Raw genomic sequence first — 21,791 nt, forward strand, 5'->3', positions numbered from 1 at the left:
GTATTCCTCGACCAGTCCGGCCTCGCCGTTGACAGATGTAATATAATATGCCCCATTCTCCCGCCGTGGTTCATGTCTCTTCTGGCCTAGCCGTCTTCCTCACCCTGCTCTGCCCCTCCTTCCTCTCTCGCTCTCTCCCCTCCTCATATCTCTCTCCTCTCCCTCTACCCTCTATATATACCTCCGTCCTGCCTGCGTTCCTCAACTGATACAGCTGGACTGTAATCCTTTTCCGACAGTTTATGGCACCATACAAAATGGCGGGCTTAATAGGAAAAGGAGGCAACAAGCACTACCCTCAACCCATCAGCACTGAGGATGAGGACCAGGACCTCGAGACCGGCAACTTCATCCAGGAGCGCGCCAGGAACAACCGGGTCGAGGGCGCTGCTGGCGAGACCGGCTCCAACGAGGAGTACAGATCGTGAGTTGTCACCCATCTTACACGCCATTGGCTCCTCCCATCTCCCCTCCAACAAAGCTCTTCGAGGCTGACAGCTTTCCACCCCGACAACAGTCTAGTCCGTTACATTGAGACCTACCGCGACCCCAATGCCGAGATTGAAGAGACCGAGGCACCTACTGCCAAGAAGGTCCCGAAATGGATGTTCTGGAAGAAGGCCGCCGCCGAAGGCGCTGGCTCCAGCGGCTTCGTCACCCCCGCCGACTGGCTCAAGACCGACATGAAGCAGGGTCTTGACCCCACGGAAGTCGAGCGCCGCAGGAAGTACAGCGGCTGGAACGAACTCACCACCGAGAAGGAGAACATGTTCCTCAAGTTCGTCGGTTTCTTCCGCGGTCCCATTCTCTACGGTGAGCACAAGCCCGCTGCGGCCTGTCGAAGCATGACAGCCGTGAAACACTACAGGCCAAACGCTAATTCCCTATGCAGTCATGGAGTGTGCCGCTATCCTCGCTTTCGCCCTGCAGGATTGGCTCGATGCCGGTCTGATTGTCGCCATTCTTCTGCTCAACGCCGCTGTTGGTTGGTACCAGGAAAAGCAGGCCGCTGACGTTGTCGCCTCCCTGAAGGGTGACATCGCCATGAAGGCCCGCGTCATTCGCTCTGGAAGGGAAGAGGAGATCCGCGCCCGTGAACTCGTGCCCGGTGATATTGTAAGTCGTCGCCCGCGGCTCATGCACGCTAAACGGATAGTGTCGCTAACACCGTCCTTTCCCAGATCATCATTGAGGAAGGCCACGTCGTTCCCGCCGATTGCCAACTGATTTGCGACTACGAGAACCCCGCCGGCTACGCTGCCTACAAGGCTGAGCTCGAGGCCCAGGATGTCATGTCCCCCCGTCGCGAGAAGTTCGAGGAGGGTGACGAGGAGAACGCCAACCCCCAGCTCGGACACGCCATCGTCGCCGTTGACCAGTCTGCCATGACTGGTGAGTCCCTCGCTGTCGACAAGTTCATGACCGACACCTGCTACTACACCACCGGTTGCAAGCGCGGCAAGGCTTTCTGTATCGTCACCCACGGTGCCCAGGCTTCTTTCGTCGGAAAGACCGCTTCCCTCGTCCAGGGCGCCCAGGACCAGGGTCACTTCAAGGCCATCATGAACTCCATCGGTACTACGCTCCTCGCTCTTGTCATCATCTTCATCCTCGCTGCCTGGATTGGTGGATTCTACCGCTCCATTGAGGTCTCCGAGGAGGGCACTTCCGTCAACCTGCTCCACTACGCCCTGATTCTCCTCATCATCGGTGTTCCCATCGGTCTGCCTTGCGTCACCACTACCACCCTCGCCGTCGGTGCCGCCTACCTCGCCGAGGAGAAGGCCATTGTCCAGAAGCTCACCGCCATCGAGTCCCTCGCCGGTGTTGACATCCTCTGCTCCGACAAGACCGGTACCCTCACCGCCAACCAGCTGTCCGTCCGCGAGCCTTTCGTCATGGAGGGTGTTGACATCAACTGGATGATGGCCGTCGCCGCTCTCGCCTCTTCGCACAACATCAAGGCCCTTGACCCCATCGACAAGATCACCGTCCTCACCCTCAAGCGTTACCCCAAGGCCAAGGAGCTCATCTCCGACGGCTGGAAGACCGAGAAGTTCACCCCCTTCGACCCCGTCTCCAAGCGTATCACCACCATCGCCACCCACCGCGGCGTCCGTTACACTTGCGCCAAGGGTGCCCCCAAGGCCGTCCTCGCCCTTACCGACTGCACCGAGGAGCAATCCGCCCTCTTCAAGGAGAAGGCCGCTGAGTTCGCCCGCCGTGGTTTCCGTTCCCTCGCCGTCGCCGTCAAGGAGGAGGATGGCCCCTGGGAGATGCTCGGCATGCTGTCCCTCTTCGACCCCCCTCGCAGCGATACCGGCCAGACCATTCTTGAGGCCCAGGCTCTCGGTCTCCAGGTCAAGATGCTTACTGGTGACGCCCACGCCATTGCCGTCGAGACTTGCCGCATGCTCCAGCTCGGTACCAAGGTTTACAACTCTGACAAGCTCCTCCACAGCGACATGGCCGGTACTTCCATCCACGACCTCTGTGAGCGCGCCGACGGTTTCGCCGAGGTGTTCCCCGAGCACAAGTACCAGGTCGTCGAGATGCTTCAGCAGCGTGGTCACTTGACTGCCATGACCGGTGACGGTGTCAACGACGCTCCCTCCCTGAAGAAGTCCGACTGCGGTATTGCCGTCGAGGGTGCCACCGAAGCTGCCCAGGCCGCCGCTGACATCGTCTTCCTCGCCCCCGGTCTCAGCACCATCGTCTCTGCCATCAAGCTGTCCCGCCAGATTTTCCAGCGCATGAAGGCCTACATCCAGTACCGTATCGCCCTCTGCTTGCACTTGGAGATCTACCTCGTCACTTCCATGATCATCATCAACGAGACCGTCCGCGCCGATCTCATTGTTTTCCTTGCCCTGTTTGCTGATTTGGCCACCATTGCCGTCGCCGTAAGTAGACCCATTTACTTTATGCCCTTTCTCAACGACAAAAAAAAAAGACTAACATGCTCGCTAGTACGACAACGCCCACTTCGAGAAGCGTCCCGTCGAGTGGCAACTCCCCAAGATCTGGATCATCTCCATCGTTCTCGGCAGTCTCCTCGCCATGGGCACCTGGATCCTCCGCGGTACCATGTACATCGTCGAAGGTGGTGTCATCCACGAGTACGGCTCCATCCAGGAGATTCTCTTCCTCGAGATTTCCCTCACCCAGAACTGGCTCATCTTCGTCACCCGCGGTTTCGAGACCTTCCCCTCATTCCAGCTCATCGGCGCCATTGCCGCCGTCGATGTCCTGTCCATTCTCTTCTGTGTCTTTGGCTGGTTCTCCGGTGGCCGTGGCGAGCCCGCCAGCCCCCCGTCCATCAACCGCTTCCTGTCCGAGGACGGCCGCACCGACTTCGTCACTGTCTGCGTCGTCTTCGTGTACTCGGTCGCCGTCACCATCGTCATGGCCCTCGTCTACTACGTCCTGTCCAACCTCCGGTCGCTCAACGACATGGGCCGCAAGAAGCGCAGCGTCACCGACACCCTCATCGAGAACGTCCTTACCCAGCTCAGCAAGATCGCCCTCGAGCACGAGAAGGACGACAAGGGCGAGCGCTTCTACATTGCCAACCGCGCCGTCGTCGAGGAGGGCTAAAGAGCCAAGGTCTTATTCTAGATCATTTTTTGGAGCGCGCGCAGCAGCACAGAATCACACAAAGCGTATTTTGAGGCATCGGGTCGCACAAAAACATTTCCTTTTATTATTTTCATATCCATTATAGAGAAGAAGTACGATGCCATGGCACACGGAGAAAGAAAAAGAAGACAACCCCAAACGGAAAGGCGAAGGACAACGCTTTAGATGGCGCGCTCGATGACATGCAGCGGCATCGCAACGACTGTCACTAATGACCCATTTTCACAGTTTTCTATAATGTAACAAAAAGACCATGTTCATTGTTGTGGCGTTGATCGGGTCAAGGTCGGTCGGATAATTCAATTGAAACAAATAAATTTACAACTTCAAACTTGACTGTCTCCGTCTCCATCGCTTTCCGTGCTGCCATTATGTGAGAATGCCTGCTCAATAATACGCCCGCCGAACGTGTGTCGATCTTGGGCTGGTAAGACTGCCTCAGACTCCCTACTTTCGGCCCGATCAAACGACGACGAGGCTTGCAAGTCAACCTCTCCTGGTCGGGTATGGTGTACGGCCGAGAACGGGAGAAGAGAAGGTCCTTCCCTGGTCCGTCAGAAAGCCTGCGTATGATTGGGCCCAGCCCATATTCCGCAACCACGGCTGTTTCTGCAACGGACACTTGGGCCCCTTTCATGCACAAGAAATCCGAACCCCCCACCCCCGGTCACTCTGGTCTGTGTTTCTTTCTCTCTCTTTTTTGTTCTTTTCTTGTTCTTCTCCCTTGCCTCCTGCTTCACCTACATTTCCGAGGTACGGGCCTCTTCTCCATCCCGTCCGGGGAGTTTTTATTCTTCTTGTTTCCTCAATTTAAGTTGGGCAAAACCGGAGATTCAGGAAGGACGCCACCGGTGCGGTGGAAATGCGCCGGAGATGGAGAGAGGGGACGCAGAGGGTGATCAAAGTTCCCACCCTAAAACGGCCAACCTCCGTCAACCAAAAAAAAAAAAAAAAAAAAACCCCGGAGTCGGGGAAGGGACGCGAGTCGGGTCGAGTCGCGGGATTCCCGGGGTTTGGTTTGGCGTGGATGTCAGCGTGTGGGAGATAGAAGAGGCATGACCGGGCATTGAGTAGTGCAGAACGGCAAGTACGGGGATGAGTGGGGGCCTCTTTGCGGCCGATACTCGGTTTCTTCTTTCCCTTTCGCCCCCCCCCCCCCCTTCTTGTCTCAACGCTTTTTGATGAGCGTTTCGGTGACGGCCTGGATTTATTCTCTGCAACTCTGACTGGGGGCTGGCGTTCCCGGCAGGAAACTGGTGTTCCCGGAGAGGCATTGTCATGCGCGCTTGATCCTCAACGCGAGATGGATGCACGTCATGGACGTACGGTCGGCCGGGCAAGGGGTGAGGTGGGGGGGGAAGACCGAAAGATACTCCGTGAGCCGCCTTTTTTCGGACTCGCACAGTACGGGCTGCTGGATCTCCTCGAGTGGTTCAGCCCTCTTGCGCCGTCCCGGCCGCAAGGTGCGCAAAGCCTCGAGAGAACTCCATGACGAGACTGGATGGAGAGAGGCCTTTCACACATTGGAACCCCCCCTCTCCCCCTGGCAGCCCAGAGCCAAGATTTCCTCTTCCTTCTTCGATGTAAGCACCAAGCGACATGGACTCTGCTCCTCGTCTCTTGCTGAGCACTGCAGCGATCTCGCCGACCTTTTTTCCCCTCTTTTAGCTGCCTAGGAAACCTTCTCCTTCGCCCTCCCCCTGCCCCTTGAGGTCGATTAGGTTACACCTGAAAGCTTATGTACGACCGATGAGCCTATCAGGCTCGTCCGTGGAAGGACGAGCGTCATGGCCAAGTAGTCCCGCCCGAAGCCTTCATCTGTTGAATGTCTGCGGATCTCGAAAGGTGAGGTACACCTCGGCGGAGGAGGAGGAGAAGAGGAAGAGGAGTGGTTCGTTATGACAAGCACGACGCAGGAGCGATCCCGATATGCCTTGGCTTGCGTGATGCCAATGCTTTCCTTTTTCCCAAAGGCAAACAGCATGCATGTGGCATCTTGTCTGTTCCTTTCACCGTAGCCTCTTTTGCGCCTGCCCCTCCCTGCTCATGGGAATGGGTTGCATACGCGGCGGCGGCGACGACGACGACGACGACGACGATGACAACGCCTCCGTCAGCCCCTGGGCCAGCCTGTTTCTAATTCCAACCCGATGCCAAGACAGCCGTGCCGTACTTGTTCGCGCGAAGACGCCGTCAAGGAAGTGTAACTGATCGTCACCACCCACCTCGACTGGGGCTCTCCCGTTTGCCTGGTATATCGTACAGGTGAAGGTTTATCGAGAATGCTGACAACGTCTCAAGAAGGCTTGGCCACGTGAAATCGGAAATTAGACGTTTGAGAAAGGGAATGTACTGTAGATACGGACGCCGAATATCCCCCCTCCCGGTCACCATGTTTGTATCGTGCCAAGAGAGATGATCCTCAACATCCTGGTGTCGTTCGGGGGGGGGGGGGGGGGGGGGGGGGGTCACTGCATCCCATCTTTGCGCCCTGCCCTGCATCGTCTGAAGAGACTCCAATGCATTTCTTGGCCCAAAGTCAGATTCGAGGCTAGGGGCTCCCGGTCGGGGTTGCATATATACAAGCGTGGCACTGTTGTGTGATCAGTGAATGAGGCTATTCCAAGGTGAAGAATAGTAGGATATCTTGATGTTTTCTGCGGCAGGAATACGTATATATGGTTCCCATGCCTCGCAAGTTGACTTTGGACTAGAATGTCCACAATAATCGGTGTCAGAGCTCCTGTCCGGTGGGCTGGCGATAGGCATGAAATCCCGTACGGTTACTACAGCCGAGACTGCAACCGGCTTCCTCCAGCCGATGCTTATACTCGGCACCTCATGCTCTAGACGGTAACTTATCCCTAGAGAAACTGTTTGTAGCTCTACAAGACAAAATCGGAAAGATTGGTAAATGTTCTTCCGAATGGCATGGACTGACTGCCTATCGCCTTCGAGTTGACGGAGCAAGAACCGAATCGCGCGATGTTTCGCTGGCCCGAAATGTGCACTCGTCTCTTGAACGGCACAGACGATAGTTGACGCATGCAAAGACGTGTGAAGCGGTTCTCTCCGGCGTGTACGAGAACAACCGTCTAGGGGGAAGCGCCGCTTCCGCGTGTTCCCGGATAGTGCCCGTGGACCGAGCCCGTCGTGAGGGCTGCCTTGTCGAATGGATGCATTGCCGCTATCGCCAGCCTAATGGCTCCCGGCCCCTACTTCTCTGACAAGACGCTTCCAACGCTATGCTACCTAGTACCCAGAAGAATGCTTTACGCCGTTCTGCGGTTCTGGGCACAGTATAATGGGAGGGCTACTGCCATAACGCAAGCGCTCCATAGGGCCATGGAGGTATTCATAGGTCAAAGGGCTCCCTGATCACTTTGCTTTTGAATGTTTGTCTTTACTGGTCATCTTTTTAGTTACTTACAGGGCTGGAGAGAAAGACGAAGATCCCCATCCCCCCCTTTAACTCGACACTCTCTATTTAGCTCCCCAGTTGGATATGTTGCCAGCTTCCACGGCGGAAGGAAGGCGACGAGAGGCCCTCCCACTGTTTGTATTGTGTTTACCCATGATTCTTGACTTTCCACAGTTGGGTATTGACCTGATGCTTCGCCATTTCCGGTCTGGGTCGTTGTCACAACATACTTGTTGCTGGTTATCTGCTGCTCGGCACCCTTGTGCTGATAACCAGCCACATTATCCTATACTCTAAATCAGCCTTGGATATACTCTTCTTTCATATTACTTTCAGACTCTTCACAGAAAGTCTGTAGTTGCTACCATATAGGTAGGGCACTGAGGCTGTTCAGTTCGCCTGCGGGTATTCTAGCTTGTTCCATTCAGGATAGCCAAGCACCTGATGACAGGACGGAAAGCTTTTAGGTGGCAACAATCTACCTTCTCTCTTATTAAGACCTATGAGCTGTTGGAGTTTTTTTTACATATATTAAAAGAGTCGAAAACAACTGCCTTTCAAGTGACGGGTTAAGCCATCTCAGGCGACCACACAATCCGAGCTGTAGGCGACCAGCGACAAGAATGTAGTAATAAGCCATAGGAAAACGCGAAGACGCCATCTTCATGGCACTTTTATCTGATACGTAGCGATTCGGCTACATCCGTGCTGACTTGGCGAGTAGAAGATTGTGCATCCAGGGTAGGAGAGGTCGTAGTAGCCCGGTGATGTGCCCATAGACCTCATTTTCTCCAAACGCTGCGGTCTGTATTTCCCTTCGAAACTCTATCTGTGGTGTCCCTCAGGGGTTAAATAGTACTTCCAGTCTGTTGATTGATGGAAATCACCGCACTTAAGCCTGGTGGGTTTGTGGTGCTCCCAACAACGTCGCGGACAGCCCTTGTAAGCACTCTGGGTTAAGCTGGCAGTTCTACGAGGCAACTGCAACTATTAAGAGCCTCTTTTGAATCTATATCTCATTGCTGAGACCAAAAGGCTCGTACACGGCCTCTCTCAGGGCGATTATGGCTGGGCCTGTTCGATTCTTTTGTTGTTGCGTCTGGGACCGTATGCGGCCGCGGTAGCGAGCCACTCAAATTGAAGTGAAGCACGAGAAGGTTCCTCTGTATGTATATTTGAAGTAAACCCATACGCAAAGAAAATACTTCTCGGTCTTTGCAGTCTTGTATCAGCCAATATCCCCCTGGTGCCACCGCTATCAAGTCTTCACGAAGCCATACCACCCACGGATCGAGAATAGATCCAGTAATTAAGCGTCCAGAATAATTCCCACGTCACATGCTGGTTCTCTTGCGGATCTTAAATATAAGCTTTACTATGAAAATCAGGGAGGTTGTTCTCGGAATGCTCAATTTACCTTGTGATTATTCACCATTGTTGGTTTCTGTGCTATATCACAATAGAGATCAGTAGTAAGACTTGTCCAAAACAATGCCCCGAGCGAACTGTTTTCTTTCACGCTCTAAATATCTACTAGACTTTCTGGATTCATGGCGATGCCAAGTTTCTATCTCATAGAGACTGGTAGGCCTAGAATATGAATATAGATAACGGCTGCAGAAGAGCAACTTCAACACAGTGATGATACATGATAGAGCGCGATTTCAGTAGAACCCTTCGCCTTGACAACCCTTTTACTTCTTCTATTGTCATGCGAGCATGAAAATTGTGCTGGAAATAGCACATGCTAATAGGCGTCCTACCATATTGGTACAAGTAGCTACTTGGATACAGATATCGTTGGGCTTGGCGTAGAGTTGTATTGCCCAGGTAGCAAAAGGCTGTTAACCTCATGTTTGTGAAGCCTTTCATGCTCCATGAATAATGAGATCTGCAGTCTTACCGTTTAACGTGAGCGACAGTGGCTCTGTCCTTTGATGACCAGGTTAGCTTCTCAAAAGGAATATGAATACTGGGATTGCGCACTGTTGAACGCTGCCGTTCATGTCCTTGACAAAGTAGTCGTATGTCGGAGCCAACTCACGTGTATGCCAGAGTCACACATAGCAGCATACCAGGAACCTTAGCTTCGCTTCTATACAGTGATCCTTGTGGTGTCTCGCTTAAATCCACCATGGAGCTCGGAGTCTACTTTGAATATTCACTGGATCCTCACTCAGTCTAGAAGAGACTCAGTTTGTGGAGGTGAAAGCCTATACGAACCTGGAGTTCGAGGTCATTCTAGCAGAGAATGCTGCAGTGACAAAATATGAAAAGCAATAGACCTAGAAGCAGGAGGGTTTGATCTGTAGAACCGTGACTGCTAGGTAGAAACCACTATAGGCGTCGCACTGCTCTGTATCTTCTTTCCTGCCCGGATGTATAAACCCATCATTATGTGTTAGTCTCGCATTCGTCACGGTAGCTGCTTCTTAATTGTATTCCCGTAAGAGCTACACTGATCGTATATCTCTTGGTGAAATAGAAGCAGGAGGTGGTTTTGACCTCTTCCTTTTGGCGTGACGGGCTGTAGAAACCGGCTCTAGCACACGGACAGGTTTCAGCAAATGTGCAACGCCATCGACATACTCGGGTCTCGAGAAGGACTTGAAAGATTAGGCAGCACAACTCATAGCAACAGGATACTCTTAGGTATCTGGCTAAGATGATTGCTTGATTGTAAAGATCGAGGACTTGCCCCGGATGGTGTCTACAAATCGTTGGCTTAGGGGGAGGCGTATGTCAAGAACCGCCCAAATGGGTTACGCGACGTCCTGTGATCCTGTAGCAACAACCGCATCCGCAAAATGGCACTAGATATGATAGAAGAAGGGTAGCTTTACCAGGGTTCTAATGCCTGGAAAACCGTGGCCAAATGGGGCCCTTGGTACTGGCGATGTTGTCCGAATGGTCTGTCTACTTCAAAATGCAGTCTCAGGGACATCAACAAGCGACATAGTCTACCTGACACCGGAGCTCAAGCCCCATTCAAGCCTTCTTTACCTCCTCAGCAAATCACAGGGGACAACAGGCGAAGCGTCACAGACTGTACACCATAGATAAGCCACTTGTAATCTGCTTCAGAAGCTTCGACGCGGTGATACAGAGGCTTGCATGGCTCAAGGCAGCCACCCGCCTGTGCAGAACGGAAAGGCCCTTCGGAAGAGAGAACGAGCGGGGGCATGTCAATAGAAACCATAGTTCTGACTTTGACTGGCAGCATGTCAATCAATCCGCTGAGCTTGTTTCGACCGAGGGCCACTAGGCCTGTAGTCCGAGTAGCGTCACGATCGGGTTGTGGGGGGGCGTACGACACGCCCTGTTAGGGTTACGAACGTCTCACACGTCTTGTTTGCACTCCCTTGAGAAGGGCAGCAGAGTGACTAGAGACCGAGAATGTTTACTCCAGACAGCTGGTTACCTCGACCAAGCTTGGGATGTATGAAGCAAGACTCAGGACATGGCCGCAGGACATCGGGGTGGTCCTTGGATGACTGCCATGGTCAGTTGAGCTATGGGATACTTGAAAAGCGCGGCCATGGCCAATATGGCAGCCTCCCGGGTGTTTCGTTTCCCCCGTGGATACGACTGAATAGTTGAACGACTTGATACATGTTTCAACATCGTGAATATCTCATCTGAACGTGTATCCCAGGATGCAGGTAGCACCGGTGGATCGCTAACCAAGCAACAGTAACAATCGTCATGACCATAATGATAATAACAATAATAACAAACCCGCTCTGCCGGGAACACAGCAAGGGCCAAATTTGTTTCTTACTGCCTCGACAGAGGCCGTATGGGGGCCGTACCGGATTAGCATAAGCTGACTGGATGGGATGTGGAGCATCAGGACGAACGATACTGATTCAAAGTGATACCGTGTACGCGCGTGATAGCAGATCCGACGACGGCAGTACGGTTTCGACCAGAAAGGATTCCCGAGCTCTACGGACACGAATGCAGACCCAAGACAACAAGAAGAGATGTTGGTGCCAAACAACGTGGTGTCCTCCAGCCTCCCCAAACAACGAAACATGATCGACGGCCAAGAGACTGCTTGCGATTCATAACATCGACCCGGCCTTGGTCCACCGGTCGGCAGCAAACAGGAAACCGGCACGGGACCTCGGCCCTCCACCATCGTGACCCGGACAATTTCGGGGGTGCACCCAACGCCATATTGCGTATCACGTATCACGCCACAAGTCATTGAAACAACAGCTCATAGCGAAAGGGGGGTGTGGGCGGTGGGCAGTGTGTGGTGTCCCGAGACAGCGGGCAGGAAGAACTAAAGCTGCCGCAAACGCCTCGTTCGAGAGAGGACCGACAGCTCTCCCGCCGGGAGACACTTGTCTTTCTCATGGCGAACCGCGCTTCAATGACTAAAGAAGCAAACCAGAAACCCCCCACCCATCCATACATGGTGCGCAAGAGGACTGCGGTTGCGTAGACCCGGAGACGGGTCACCACCCACCACGATCGAGTAGTCCCTCTCTGCCTCTCTCGCTCGCTCGCCCGTCGGCGTCACCGTCACACAATCCCATCCGACCCCGACATCAGATCATTAAGGACCTCGAGTCAATATACGTACACACACACGCGCGAGCAGCATACATTCCGCCCACCAACCAACACGAACACACGCACGCAGCGGTTGAGGGGGGTGGGGAGGGGGGGTTCTAGATACTCGGTTGCTTCGCACACGGGCACAACATGCCATGATCAGCCGAACCCAACTCAACTTTTTATTTTATTTTAAACACCTGAATAAACTTCAAAGGAGAGATCCGGGCTCCGTCATTCCCACGCAATAGTCTCCCCCACTCTGGAGAGACAGGAAAGAGACTTTTCCACATTCGGAGGCGAGTTGCCTCTTTTCTCCCCGTTTGCCTTTTTTCCCGCCTTCCCCTCCCCCCGCACTCTTGGTTCGGATCGTCCGCCTCACCCAGCCAGGGTTGGCAGGAGGGGGAACGACGGAGGACAACGATGAGGAGGACAAGTCTGACGCGAACCGAACCCTTCGGAGCCACGCGGTGATCCGCCGCCCACGTCGGGCTATCGGGCACACGTGAATGGGAATAATAAACCAAGAGTCAGTCGCAGTCCCGTGCCCGCCCCGCCCTGCCTCTGGTCCTTGTCGTCCCGAGAATTAGAAAAAGAAAGCAAAAACAAGAAAAAACAAGGAGGCAAATCCTCTTTCTAGAAGCAGATGATTCAAACCCTAATTTCTGATTACGCGCAATGGCCAAGGGCTTTCCGGGCACGGCGCTACGCGGGCAATAATGCCATTCTTGATGCCGCCAACTCGGCCCAAGCTGTGAGGGCAGTTCCCGTTGCAAGGGGTCCAAGTCAGCAGTGCCTTGCTCCAGAGAGACCGTCATCATCTCGGTATCCCTCTCTGGTCGGTACATTTGCCAGAATCAGGCGAGGTTTGCGTACCGCCGCCCACGACTCGCAATGTGAACCGATTCACTCCTCCTCTCCCTCTCGCCCTCCCATAAATAAGGGAACACCGGGGGCAGCACATGTGGCAAGTAAATGCTGGATTCCGGATAAATAGACTACAGCCCTGAACAGCAAAGCCTTGCTTGTGCCCTTTGGAGTCATGCTGACAACAGAACCGGGGGAGGATGGAGGGCCGTATCCGGACCGGCTGAACCCGTCCAAGCAAGCCCAACAACAGTCGACAGTACCAGGAGGAAGAAGAGAACGAACGGCGGCAAAGTGGAGGAACGGCATAGGCCTGGTGATGCCATGGTACAGGGCTGTCAAGTCATCGTCATGCTACGGCAAGACATCTTCAGACACTGGGGGGGGAAGGATGGCTGGCTGTTGCCTCCTTCGCCGTCATCGATTCTTGGCCCCCGTCCGACTCGCCTCATGGCCGTCCACAATACCGATGCAACGAGGGAAGCATAGCTTACGACAACCTCCTCCTCCTCCTCCTCCTCCCTCTCCTCTCTGTCTACCCATCCTTTCGCCCCCAAGTCCCCAGTCCTCGCCTCGGTGATCGCTCCAGCCTTGCCGACGCCAAGCGCGACAGCATGAAGGGCTCGGCAAACCTTCCCCTCTCCCTCCCTTGAGAGTTCACGAGGCGCCACGTGCAGGGAACAAGGCATCCGTCAATATGCAGGTTTCTTGGTTCCTCGCGTACTCGCCATCCCGCCTCCCGGCCAGTCGGAGGCGACGCCCGGCAGGCCACCCCTATTTTCAGGGGACCAAACGAGTCAACCGGACGAGAGAGAGCGGCGCTTCCCTGCGTGTCCCAAGTCTGAGCGTCCTCGGATCTTTATGCCTCAGGGCGGCATACACCAATAGCAGGCGCAGCCGGACGAGGGCTGCGGTTTCAGAAGTCGATCTCGTCCAGGGGTCTACCGGCGAGGCGAGGCCGAGGAAGCTCTTCGATCTGGGAAGACCTGGGCCTGGAAGATCATGGGCCAGGAAGTGGAGGGGGGGGGGGGGGGGGCAGACGCTGGGCTGCAGCGAACAGCGGGAGAGGGGATGTTTGCCCGGCTGACAAGGTCTGGCTTGATGGGCCCGTCGGTGCTGTTCGTTTGGAAGCAGCAGGCGCCAGTGGCGCAGACTGACAGTGACAGGTAGGTAGCATCGCGATCCGCTACGGAGGCAGGAAGCGGGCAGGTGGGCTAGAAACAACCGGTGATGGAGGCAAAGCTCGGTTGCGAGATGGAAGGGTTCCATGCAGCTCGGTAGGCTATGTCGGCGCTTCCTCGCCCACGGACGCGGACTATAGCAGTCAAGGCAGGCGGCATAGCATGACCACGAGGCGGGTGAATGCAACCGCGGACGCCGGAGAGACAGAGAGGGACGGAGGGAGGAGACGTCTGTTAGTGACGGAAAAAAGACTGGACAATTCGTCTGTCAAGGTTTCAGATGTCTGCCTGAGCACTACCTGTGCAACTCGGTCAAAGCGTCGAGAACACTTCACCAGTAGTGTGCGCCACCCATGCCGTATGAAAGCCGACCTAGCCAGGTGTTTACCGCTTTGGACGACTACGTAAACTGCGGGACAGAGAGGGACGGTGCGTGGTGGGAATGAGCCTGTTCATGTCCATGGGATTGCTGGGGCGGCGAAACAAACGTGGCGATGTGAAACAAGAGCAGGTGGGCGGCAGAACCGATGGAGGAAAGGGTGGAAAAGACCTGATGGCAGATGCCGTCAAGTTTGAGATACGGCCAAAAATAAGAGCAGTTAGCACAGTCGTATGTCCAAGTTGGGAAATGACACTGGCCAGCTGACGCCTCGTCCGCACTTAGGAGGACGGCGGTGTGATATCCATTGGGCAGTTTCCCCCGAGTACGGGATTGCTGGGTGTCCGCGACGGAGAGTATGAGGCTGCTGCTGCTGCTGCTGCTGCTGCTGCTGCTGCTGGCTGGCGACCGGCGACTAGTCTGATTCGAGAAGGCGTACACTAGGTGAGTGGTAGTTCGCGCGGATAGTGTGCAGCCAAGCCGAGTTGTGCCCGGCTGCCTGGCTGCCGCGGCCCGCGAAGCTCGACGCGAGAAGCACCCGTAGCGGAGCTCATCTTGATATGTCTGCCTTCCGCCACTCTTGGCATCTGGCCACCGTTGGGGGGAAAGGATCTCATGAGTGGTGCCGGGGCGTAGCTGAAGCAACAGGAACGGTCGAGAAAGATGGATACGGCGCAGAGGGACCCCGAGTCCGCGAGCAAGGGACGCAGTGTAATTGTCCAGTTCTAGCCCTGCTGGGAAACAAGCCCCTTTTCGTACAGGTAGCGAGGCCAGCAGGTCCAACACCGGCATAAACGGGCGATCGTTACCTCAAATCGTTCTGGAAGACAACGCGACATGTCGTTAGATGGCTCGTCGCTCGTGTTTCATGTACCTGAAAATCGCCCCTCTCGTCGTGTTTCGGGTGCTGCACAACATTGGCTCAAGCACACCGTGACGCTTCTAGACCGCAGGCGCAACGCGGCGATACCCATGTTCTGCGTCTATCTGTAATCACAAAGTCGCCGGGTGCAGGGGAAAACCGGAGAAGGACCTGCGGGTTGACATCAACACGAGCAGTCGGTCGTGCTCGCGGTAGAGAACCGGCCAGCGTCGTAGCAAGGGTGGGGGAAACTTTGTCAAGGAAACCACGGCGGAAATAGATGGCTGGGTGCATGCTGGCATAGCTGGCTGGTGGTGTGTTGCATCGTTTACGGTGGCTCCCCGCCGTCACCGCAACTTGGGCTTAAGCGCAGGGAGAACCGCACCGCAGTGCGCAGTAGATGTCCGTACTGAATAGGCAGGTTCATGCACGAATCATACCGTCCTGGGTGATTGGAAGCGGCCGGCACGGCGCTGGAAGGGGGGAGGCATTGCTTTCCTTCCCACTGAGGTTGTCGTGGTGCCCACCACTACGGGTCAAGAAAGAAGTCGACGTCGAAGTGTCATGTTTCGTCGACTCAGCGAGGCGAAAAAGATCAGCCATCTCTCCCCTGTCGTTTCAGGTTCTCGCAGAGGTTGGGGGCTTTCCCAGCCCCACCGAGCCGTATCTATCCAGGAACTCGAGATACTTACTGCCTGCGGGCCTTGTGCCGGTTGGGGTATCGAGATGTCAACGACTTCCGAACCGACCCGCAAAGTTTGAAGAAAGCCTCCCGCTTGCAGTAAGTACTGTACTATGTACACTAATCTAATCTGGTGGAACTCGCTCACACTGTCCGGGGATTACCGTGCAGGTCTGACAGGTGAGCGGCAGGTACGCCAGCGATGGCAGCCGTCACGCGGCCGGAGAAATACTTACCTAGCTGACGGTAGGTAGTGTGGGCGGTGGTGAGGCCAGCCAAGGTCGACTACCGACAGACCTAGATCCCGGTCGCTCTCTCTACAGGCACTCCGTACCTGGTAAACTACCACTAGGTAGGTCGTCGGGGGTTCAAGTTTCACCTCATCGCTAGGGTTGTTCCTCGTAGTGTGTCGTTGCTGGGCGATTCCCTATGCCGCTTGAGCTAGAGCTGGGCAACCGCCTAGTTTAGGAAATCGATGTTTCTCCCTCGAGGCCCACGTAGGCCGCCAGTCACATCACATCACCGCGTCGCTTGTGATGTTTCTATTCCTGTTTCCTCGGCGGCATATGCAGTGCCGGCGTCAAGGTCCTCAACCTGCTGGCGGGCCGGAGCCCCTCGTCAGCAAGGCACGAAACAAAAAGGCAGGCAGTTGAAGTGGTGTAAAGGAGAGGTGGTGAACGGCAGGCAGGTAATCTCAGCAGCCGCCGAGCACACACCGGAGCAAGGTCGAGGCGGCCGAAGGTTCTGCGACCCGATCTCACTCCCGCATGCGCCGTGCAACGATCCCCAATTGAACAGACAAGCAAGTAACTTTGAAGCAGCAGGATCTATTTCTGGCCCGTCCGGATCCATCGTGATGCGAGTGGGTATGTGTGGTATAGCTGTGTGTGTGTGTGTGTGTGGTCCCAGTCCAATAGGTGGGACGGGAAGGACACCAGGCCAGACGTTGCAAGAGAGCAATAGCCGATAGAAACAGCGGGAGAGAGAGAATAGGTAAGAGCGAGTGGATGTGGTTGGCTGGCGACGGGCGGCCACTCGCAGGTGTGTGAGAGTCAAGGTACGTACCTAAGACGGCCCTCTGGGCTCCACTCCGCATCATGGGATGATTCTGAGGGAGCCAATGAGAAGCCTGAAGAGCTCCAAGCGCTTGCAGGGCCAGCTCTTCAGGATTCTGATTGGGTCCTGCGGCTTAAGCTTAGGCCGAATCCACCCAGGGTCCTTTCCTGAAACTGCCTATTCCGGGATCAGTCAGCACGACTCGACGAGCAGCATCCCCATCCATCCCATGCGACGCTGTGCCCAAGGCCTCGTTCCGAGTGACCAAGCACAATTCTCCCTCGACTTAATCATGATCCATGAGCAGCGTGCCTGTCTGTCTGGCTTGCTCACTGGTCAACCAGGCCCACGTCATGACGAATTGGCACCAAGCTGACAGACATGCCGGCGGCGTGCGTCGAGGGGTCTAGACTTGATCACCATTCTTTCCTCAATGGGAAGAAGCTGCTGCTGCTGCTAGTGCTGCTCCACCGAGGCAAGAAAGGCCCCCGCCAGCGGGTTTGCTTGGCGGGGACGAGCCCATAATGACGGCGTTCCTCAGGCGTTACGCTTGACATCTGAGACCACGATGCCATCTCGGAGAATATGAACATCAACGTCGCCAATGGCCGCGTGGTGCAGCGAGTCTGAATCGCCGGCAACCACCTATTGCAGGTACGAGCACCTGGGGAGGCGCGTGTTTTGGGGGTTTGGAATGGTCCAATTCCTGTGATGAGGTTCCGCTATCCACTTCTGGGCTCAAAAATAGCAGCAGGCATCGATGGCCTCAGCACCTCGAGCTGATTCGTAAACACTCACATGGACGGACCTGTTGGCTCAGCTCCGGGCACTGGCCCTCCCTTGCGTCGACGGCTATAGGCGACACGCATATCCCTGCCCAACTTGACTTATCCAGTCCCACGACCACTGCAGTCTCCTCAGCACAAGTCTCACGATGTGCCCGCGCCGGGACAGGATGCGCCTGCCAGGAGGGTGATCGTCGCCCAATATTCTAGAGCCTCCCGAAGCCCCTCTATTGTTTACCGCTAGCTGCGAGAACGCAGAAGAGGGTGGTAAACATCTAAGATTAAGGAGGGGCTCCGCAGATGGTATCGTGACATTCAGGCTTACGGGGCACATTCCTGTTGAGGACACATCTCCGCCCTCGTTGCTTGCTAGTTGGACTGAAGCCCCGGAGCCCGAGCCGCGGACTCCAATCCATCAACTTGACAGCACTCGTCGGGTCTTCGCTGTGGGCAACATATGACAGAAAAGCACTTCCCAGATAAGTGGATATAGTACTGCCCGGCCGTGCGGTAAGCACAAGTTAGACAGCGGTCAACTTGAACTCTCACAACCTGACGGAGCGCACTGAACACGGCCACGGTAACGGGACGATCAGTTGAGGCGGGATAGCTGGTCGTCGCCTTCCCTCTGAACCTGAATCTGGGCCCGGACCTTGACTCGGGCCTAGCGTGGGCTTGCTTGCCTTGCCTGGACATGCTGCAACCACCACCACCACCATCATCATTACCGCCCACGTCGACCACGATAGCGAACCGCACCGCATCCTGGGCGGGGCGGGGTGTTGGGCCTCGCGGTCTCGAGGCCCCGAGGCAGGCGACTTGCAGCTGGCAGTTGCTGGCTTGGGGTTTCAGAAAGCTTGGGGTAGCGTGCGTCGCATTCTTGGGGGATGATCAAACAGACATAACCACGGTCCATCGGCCATGGGTGCAAAATGTCCCGCTCTCGAATCCCTACGCAGCGTAAAACGCCGATTTGCCGTCTTGCGCGCGCCTTTTGCAGCCTGATGCTTGGGATCCCGTACCTTGCATGGAGACACAGTGCTGTCCGAGGTTCGGCCGTGGTCCCCATTCATTTCGACGCCGTGTCGTTATTCTGCTCCATGGGGTCTCGGGTCACGAACCCTCATCCATGGACCAATTTGACCGCGGCCTTTTTTTTTTTTTTTTTTTTCTGGTACTCGTTCCGTCGCGATGGGCCGTCGATCTGCCGAATCAGTAGTACCGAGCCGGAATAAAGCGACTAACGAGTACGACGTTGCCGCACTCTTGTTTTTGGTGGTCCCATGCGGACTACGATTGCGAATGATAACCGAAGAGCCCACTCGGTCTTGATCATAGCAGCACTGCATAGTATAGTAGTAGTTGAAGGCGGTAATCCGTAAAGTGGTAAGTGCACCGTAACGGTAAGGTCGAAGGCCTGCCCGGATCGGATGGCAAGAGTCAAAACGGCATTGCCCCATGACCCCGAGATCTCCATACGACCGATAACGGGCTCTTAGTCAGTTAGACGGCAATACGCGACTCAGGCGGCCCGATCAACGACACCACTCAGATGCCGGTCAGGCCAGGCCAGTTCAACTGTTGCAAGCAAGCGCTGCTATGAGTAACCGATGCAACTTGTGCAGAAGAAGCAAAAACCATGGGCCAGTATCGAGGTGGAAAATGCTCTGCATGAAAGTCGACGAGAAGCCGAGCGCCAGTGGCCGGCGAGACGTGGCCTGCTCGCCTGCAGGTTGATGGAGGCCATCAGGAAAGACTGTCGTTGGCCAACCCAATTGGTGTGAGGTCATCCAATGGTTCCGCGGAAACCGCAAGACATTGCTTGTTTTTGTCAAACTTCACTCTGTACCCCAACAGTCCGGGCGGTAGCACGCGGCAGCAAGTCATCTCGCATCGAGCTGTATACCTAGTGCAGCCAGCCAGCCAGCCACGATACTATGCTACCTACTCCGTATAGTAGGTAGGCATGTTCGTGACTCGAGGAAAGTAAAGCGTTCCTGCTATACCTAGAGAGGTGCACGCGAGAAGGAGGGGTGTGGAAAGAGCGGATGCGAGGGTGACCCATGGCAGAAAAGGATGGCTGGAAGTGGACTGGCGCGGAAAGTTAGTTGTCCAAGCTATTTTCTGAAGCAGTGCGCCAGGCTTGTTTCACAATTTGCAGGGTTCGAGCAGAGGAACATGCGGCAGCGACACGCATTTTCCATGTGAGCTACCTACACTAGGTTACTACTAGGTAGGTAGGCGGCGGGCAGGGTACGTACGTACAGCCGCGACTGCCCTTTTGCCGAGGATTGAATGAAGTGTAGTTTTGTTGGCCTAAGGCTCAAGGCAGCACCGGAAAAGGATTCCATTTCGTGCAGAAGGCACAGTCAATCGAGCATTGGCTTGGCGTCGCGGCACCGGCTTCTTTTTTGGCGTCATTCTCCTTTCCGACCTGGATCTTGGATGTGGCTCTTTTGGATTCCTCTCAGTCATCCTGTACTCGGCCAAGCCGCACGATACCAGGCACAATGAACGCACGCATCGGCCAGCGAGCGACAACTGCACAGCGCACACATGGAACAGCGGTCGTTGTGAGCTCTACCCACATGCTCAGAGTGTCCTCCTCACGTGGCTGTGGAATTCTCATACCGTACTCCAAACCCGGCTGAGAATGGACTGAGATGAGGAGGGTGCGCCGTCCTGAATGCAGTCTGATGATGGCTTACATCGCCCATGGGTAGCGCCGTCCACTGTCTTGGATCCGTCAAGCCACTCCCTTTCCTTTGTCTCTGCCTGCTTAGACACGGACGTTTTCGGCCTCCGCTCCGCGTGACGACAAGGCTGTACAGAAGATTAAGGTCTTGATGAGGAATGCAGAATGTCTGGAGCGAGCCTAGCACATGCCGCCAACGGCTCGCTTCAACGGCCGTCGTCAACTCGACAAAGATGGGCGGGGCTCGACGAGATTACGGGCAGCCCGAGCAGAGCTGCAGGCAACAGGCAGGTCTGCTGGGTCACCCACCCCGCCCTCGGCTGGGCTAACCTGCCGATCTATCACGCTGCGAACGCTGTCACCGACATCAGGAACCTCGGACCTGCATTTCGACCCTCAGCTGATGGCAACAGCGTCACATTGAAGCTTGCGCTCTGCATTCGTCCAGGGGCACAACACGAACCTCGGAATGAGATGACGGGCCGGACTTCTTCAGCGCCCTCCGTCGTCGCGCAATCGACGCTTGTTAGGAAAGGGAGCACATCCGACCCGGTCCTGAGTAGGGAGCCACACTGCTGCACAGGCTTCGACGAGCGATCCGCGAGACGATGGCTGCTGGCTGGTGTCGCAAGAGGGCGCGGTGCGCTATCCTATCCTGTCCCACTCCCCGCAGCCTCAACGCTCTTGCTTGCTGCAAGTCACCCTCGCTGGGAGCTCATGGCGGTGGCATTCAGCCATCGTCGTCCGAGCTGCATCTTGATGTCCCAAACGACAGCTGTTGGCCGACCTGTCTCATCAAGCTACGAGGTGCTTGGACCGAGCGAAATCTCACCAGTGTGCCGTCATCGCGGTTGTTGCCGCCGTCGTCGTTGTCAGTGTCGTCGTCTGTCACCGCCGCTACGACGTTTTCATCCGTAGTCGTCTGCAGCTGCTCAGGAGAAGGCAATATTACAAGATAATGGCAGCGATGTGCCAGCTATTGAAGCCCATCGCACCCCCGAGCGAAGTCGCCATAGAGCTGGGCCCTCCGAAGCAAGCGATATTGCATGTGGAGATTATTGGTGACGTTTCCCAACATTTCCTCTCCCTTACTGATGACCTGCCTGCACTGCACGACAATCCTGGAGCATGCGCACGTTGCCAGTTCTCTTTGCGGCTAGCCCATCTAAACCTTTTTTTTCCCTCGTTTTCTTCCCCCCCCCCTCCCGCGCATCCTGGCTTCTCATTGTCCTATTTGGTATGCTGGCTCATGTTTGGGACACACAAATGTAGCGCGCAAAGACAGAAACATAGGGCTCCGGGGTTTGCTCTGAAAAGACGACATGTGAGTCGGACGGCCCCGCTGCAAGGGCCTTGCTTGCCCCGGTTCGCGGAAGACAATGGGAGAGTTCGCGAGATGCGATGACTTGTCTCGCTACCAAGCCGTACTACCGTTCTGCTTATAGACATATCAAATCCCGATAGGACGACCGCTCAGAGTTTTGTCAACGCCTTGACCTCTACATAAACTACTATCGTAAGCCTTTTCGCTCCAGAGGGAGGGGTAAAAAAAAAAAAAAAAAAAAAAAAAAGAGTGCCGTAGCTTCCTTGTCTTCCTTGTCAGATGACCTCCGTAGCCTACGACGATAAAACCCTCGTTGACATTCGCGCGGGGCGTT

At 55.4% G+C, this 21,791-nt stretch overlaps 6 protein-coding genes across 6 annotated transcripts; 3 read left to right on the top strand and 3 right to left on the bottom strand.

Annotated features, from left to right (window-relative positions):
- Positions 1–257: 257 nt before the first annotated feature.
- On the top strand, positions 258–3,597 carry LY79DRAFT_517771 (plasma-membrane proton-efflux P-type ATPase; the record flags this gene model as incomplete). The annotated part of the gene is made up of 5 exons (XM_060554964.1): positions 258–424; positions 518–813; positions 893–1,116; positions 1,182–2,903; positions 2,971–3,597. The coding sequence occupies 5 exons, from the start codon at positions 258–260 to the stop codon at positions 3,595–3,597; spliced, it is 3,036 nt and encodes a 1,011-aa protein (XP_060413008.1).
- A 7,122-nt stretch (positions 3,598–10,719) lies between these two features.
- On the bottom strand, positions 10,720–11,450 carry LY79DRAFT_245008 (uncharacterized protein). Its single transcript, XM_060551784.1, has one exon. It carries the CDS (start codon positions 11,271–11,273, stop codon positions 10,764–10,766), a length of 510 nt encoding a protein of 169 aa, XP_060413009.1. The 5' UTR covers positions 11,274–11,450; the 3' UTR covers positions 10,720–10,763.
- Positions 11,451–13,130: 1,680 nt separating this feature from the next.
- Positions 13,131–13,580, top strand: LY79DRAFT_517780 (uncharacterized protein; the record flags this gene model as incomplete). Its single annotated transcript, XM_060554965.1, has 1 exon — positions 13,131–13,580. A coding segment is annotated over one exon (450 nt), but the record flags the coding sequence as incomplete, so codon positions are not given.
- Positions 13,581–13,918: 338 nt separating this feature from the next.
- Positions 13,919–15,080, bottom strand: LY79DRAFT_245017 (uncharacterized protein). The gene has a single exon (XM_060551785.1). The coding sequence runs from the start codon at positions 14,843–14,845 to the stop codon at positions 14,075–14,077; it is 771 nt and encodes a 256-aa protein (XP_060413011.1). The 5' UTR covers positions 14,846–15,080; the 3' UTR covers positions 13,919–14,074.
- Positions 15,081–18,589: 3,509 nt separating this feature from the next.
- LY79DRAFT_557345 (uncharacterized protein) lies at positions 18,590–19,200 on the bottom strand. Its single transcript, XM_060558086.1, has one exon. It carries the CDS (start codon positions 18,913–18,915, stop codon positions 18,679–18,681), a length of 237 nt encoding a protein of 78 aa, XP_060413012.1. The 5' UTR covers positions 18,916–19,200; the 3' UTR covers positions 18,590–18,678.
- A 646-nt stretch (positions 19,201–19,846) lies between these two features.
- Positions 19,847–21,336, top strand: LY79DRAFT_557346 (uncharacterized protein). Its single transcript, XM_060558087.1, has one exon. It carries the CDS (start codon positions 20,299–20,301, stop codon positions 21,049–21,051), a length of 753 nt encoding a protein of 250 aa, XP_060413013.1. The 5' UTR covers positions 19,847–20,298; the 3' UTR covers positions 21,052–21,336.
- Positions 21,337–21,791: the final 455 nt, after the last annotated feature.

Source organism: Colletotrichum navitas, assembly GCF_030913465.1.
Source record: "Colletotrichum navitas strain CBS 125086 chromosome Unknown LY79scaffold_39, whole genome shotgun sequence".
Taxonomy (NCBI): domain Eukaryota; kingdom Fungi; phylum Ascomycota; class Sordariomycetes; order Glomerellales; family Glomerellaceae; genus Colletotrichum; species Colletotrichum navitas.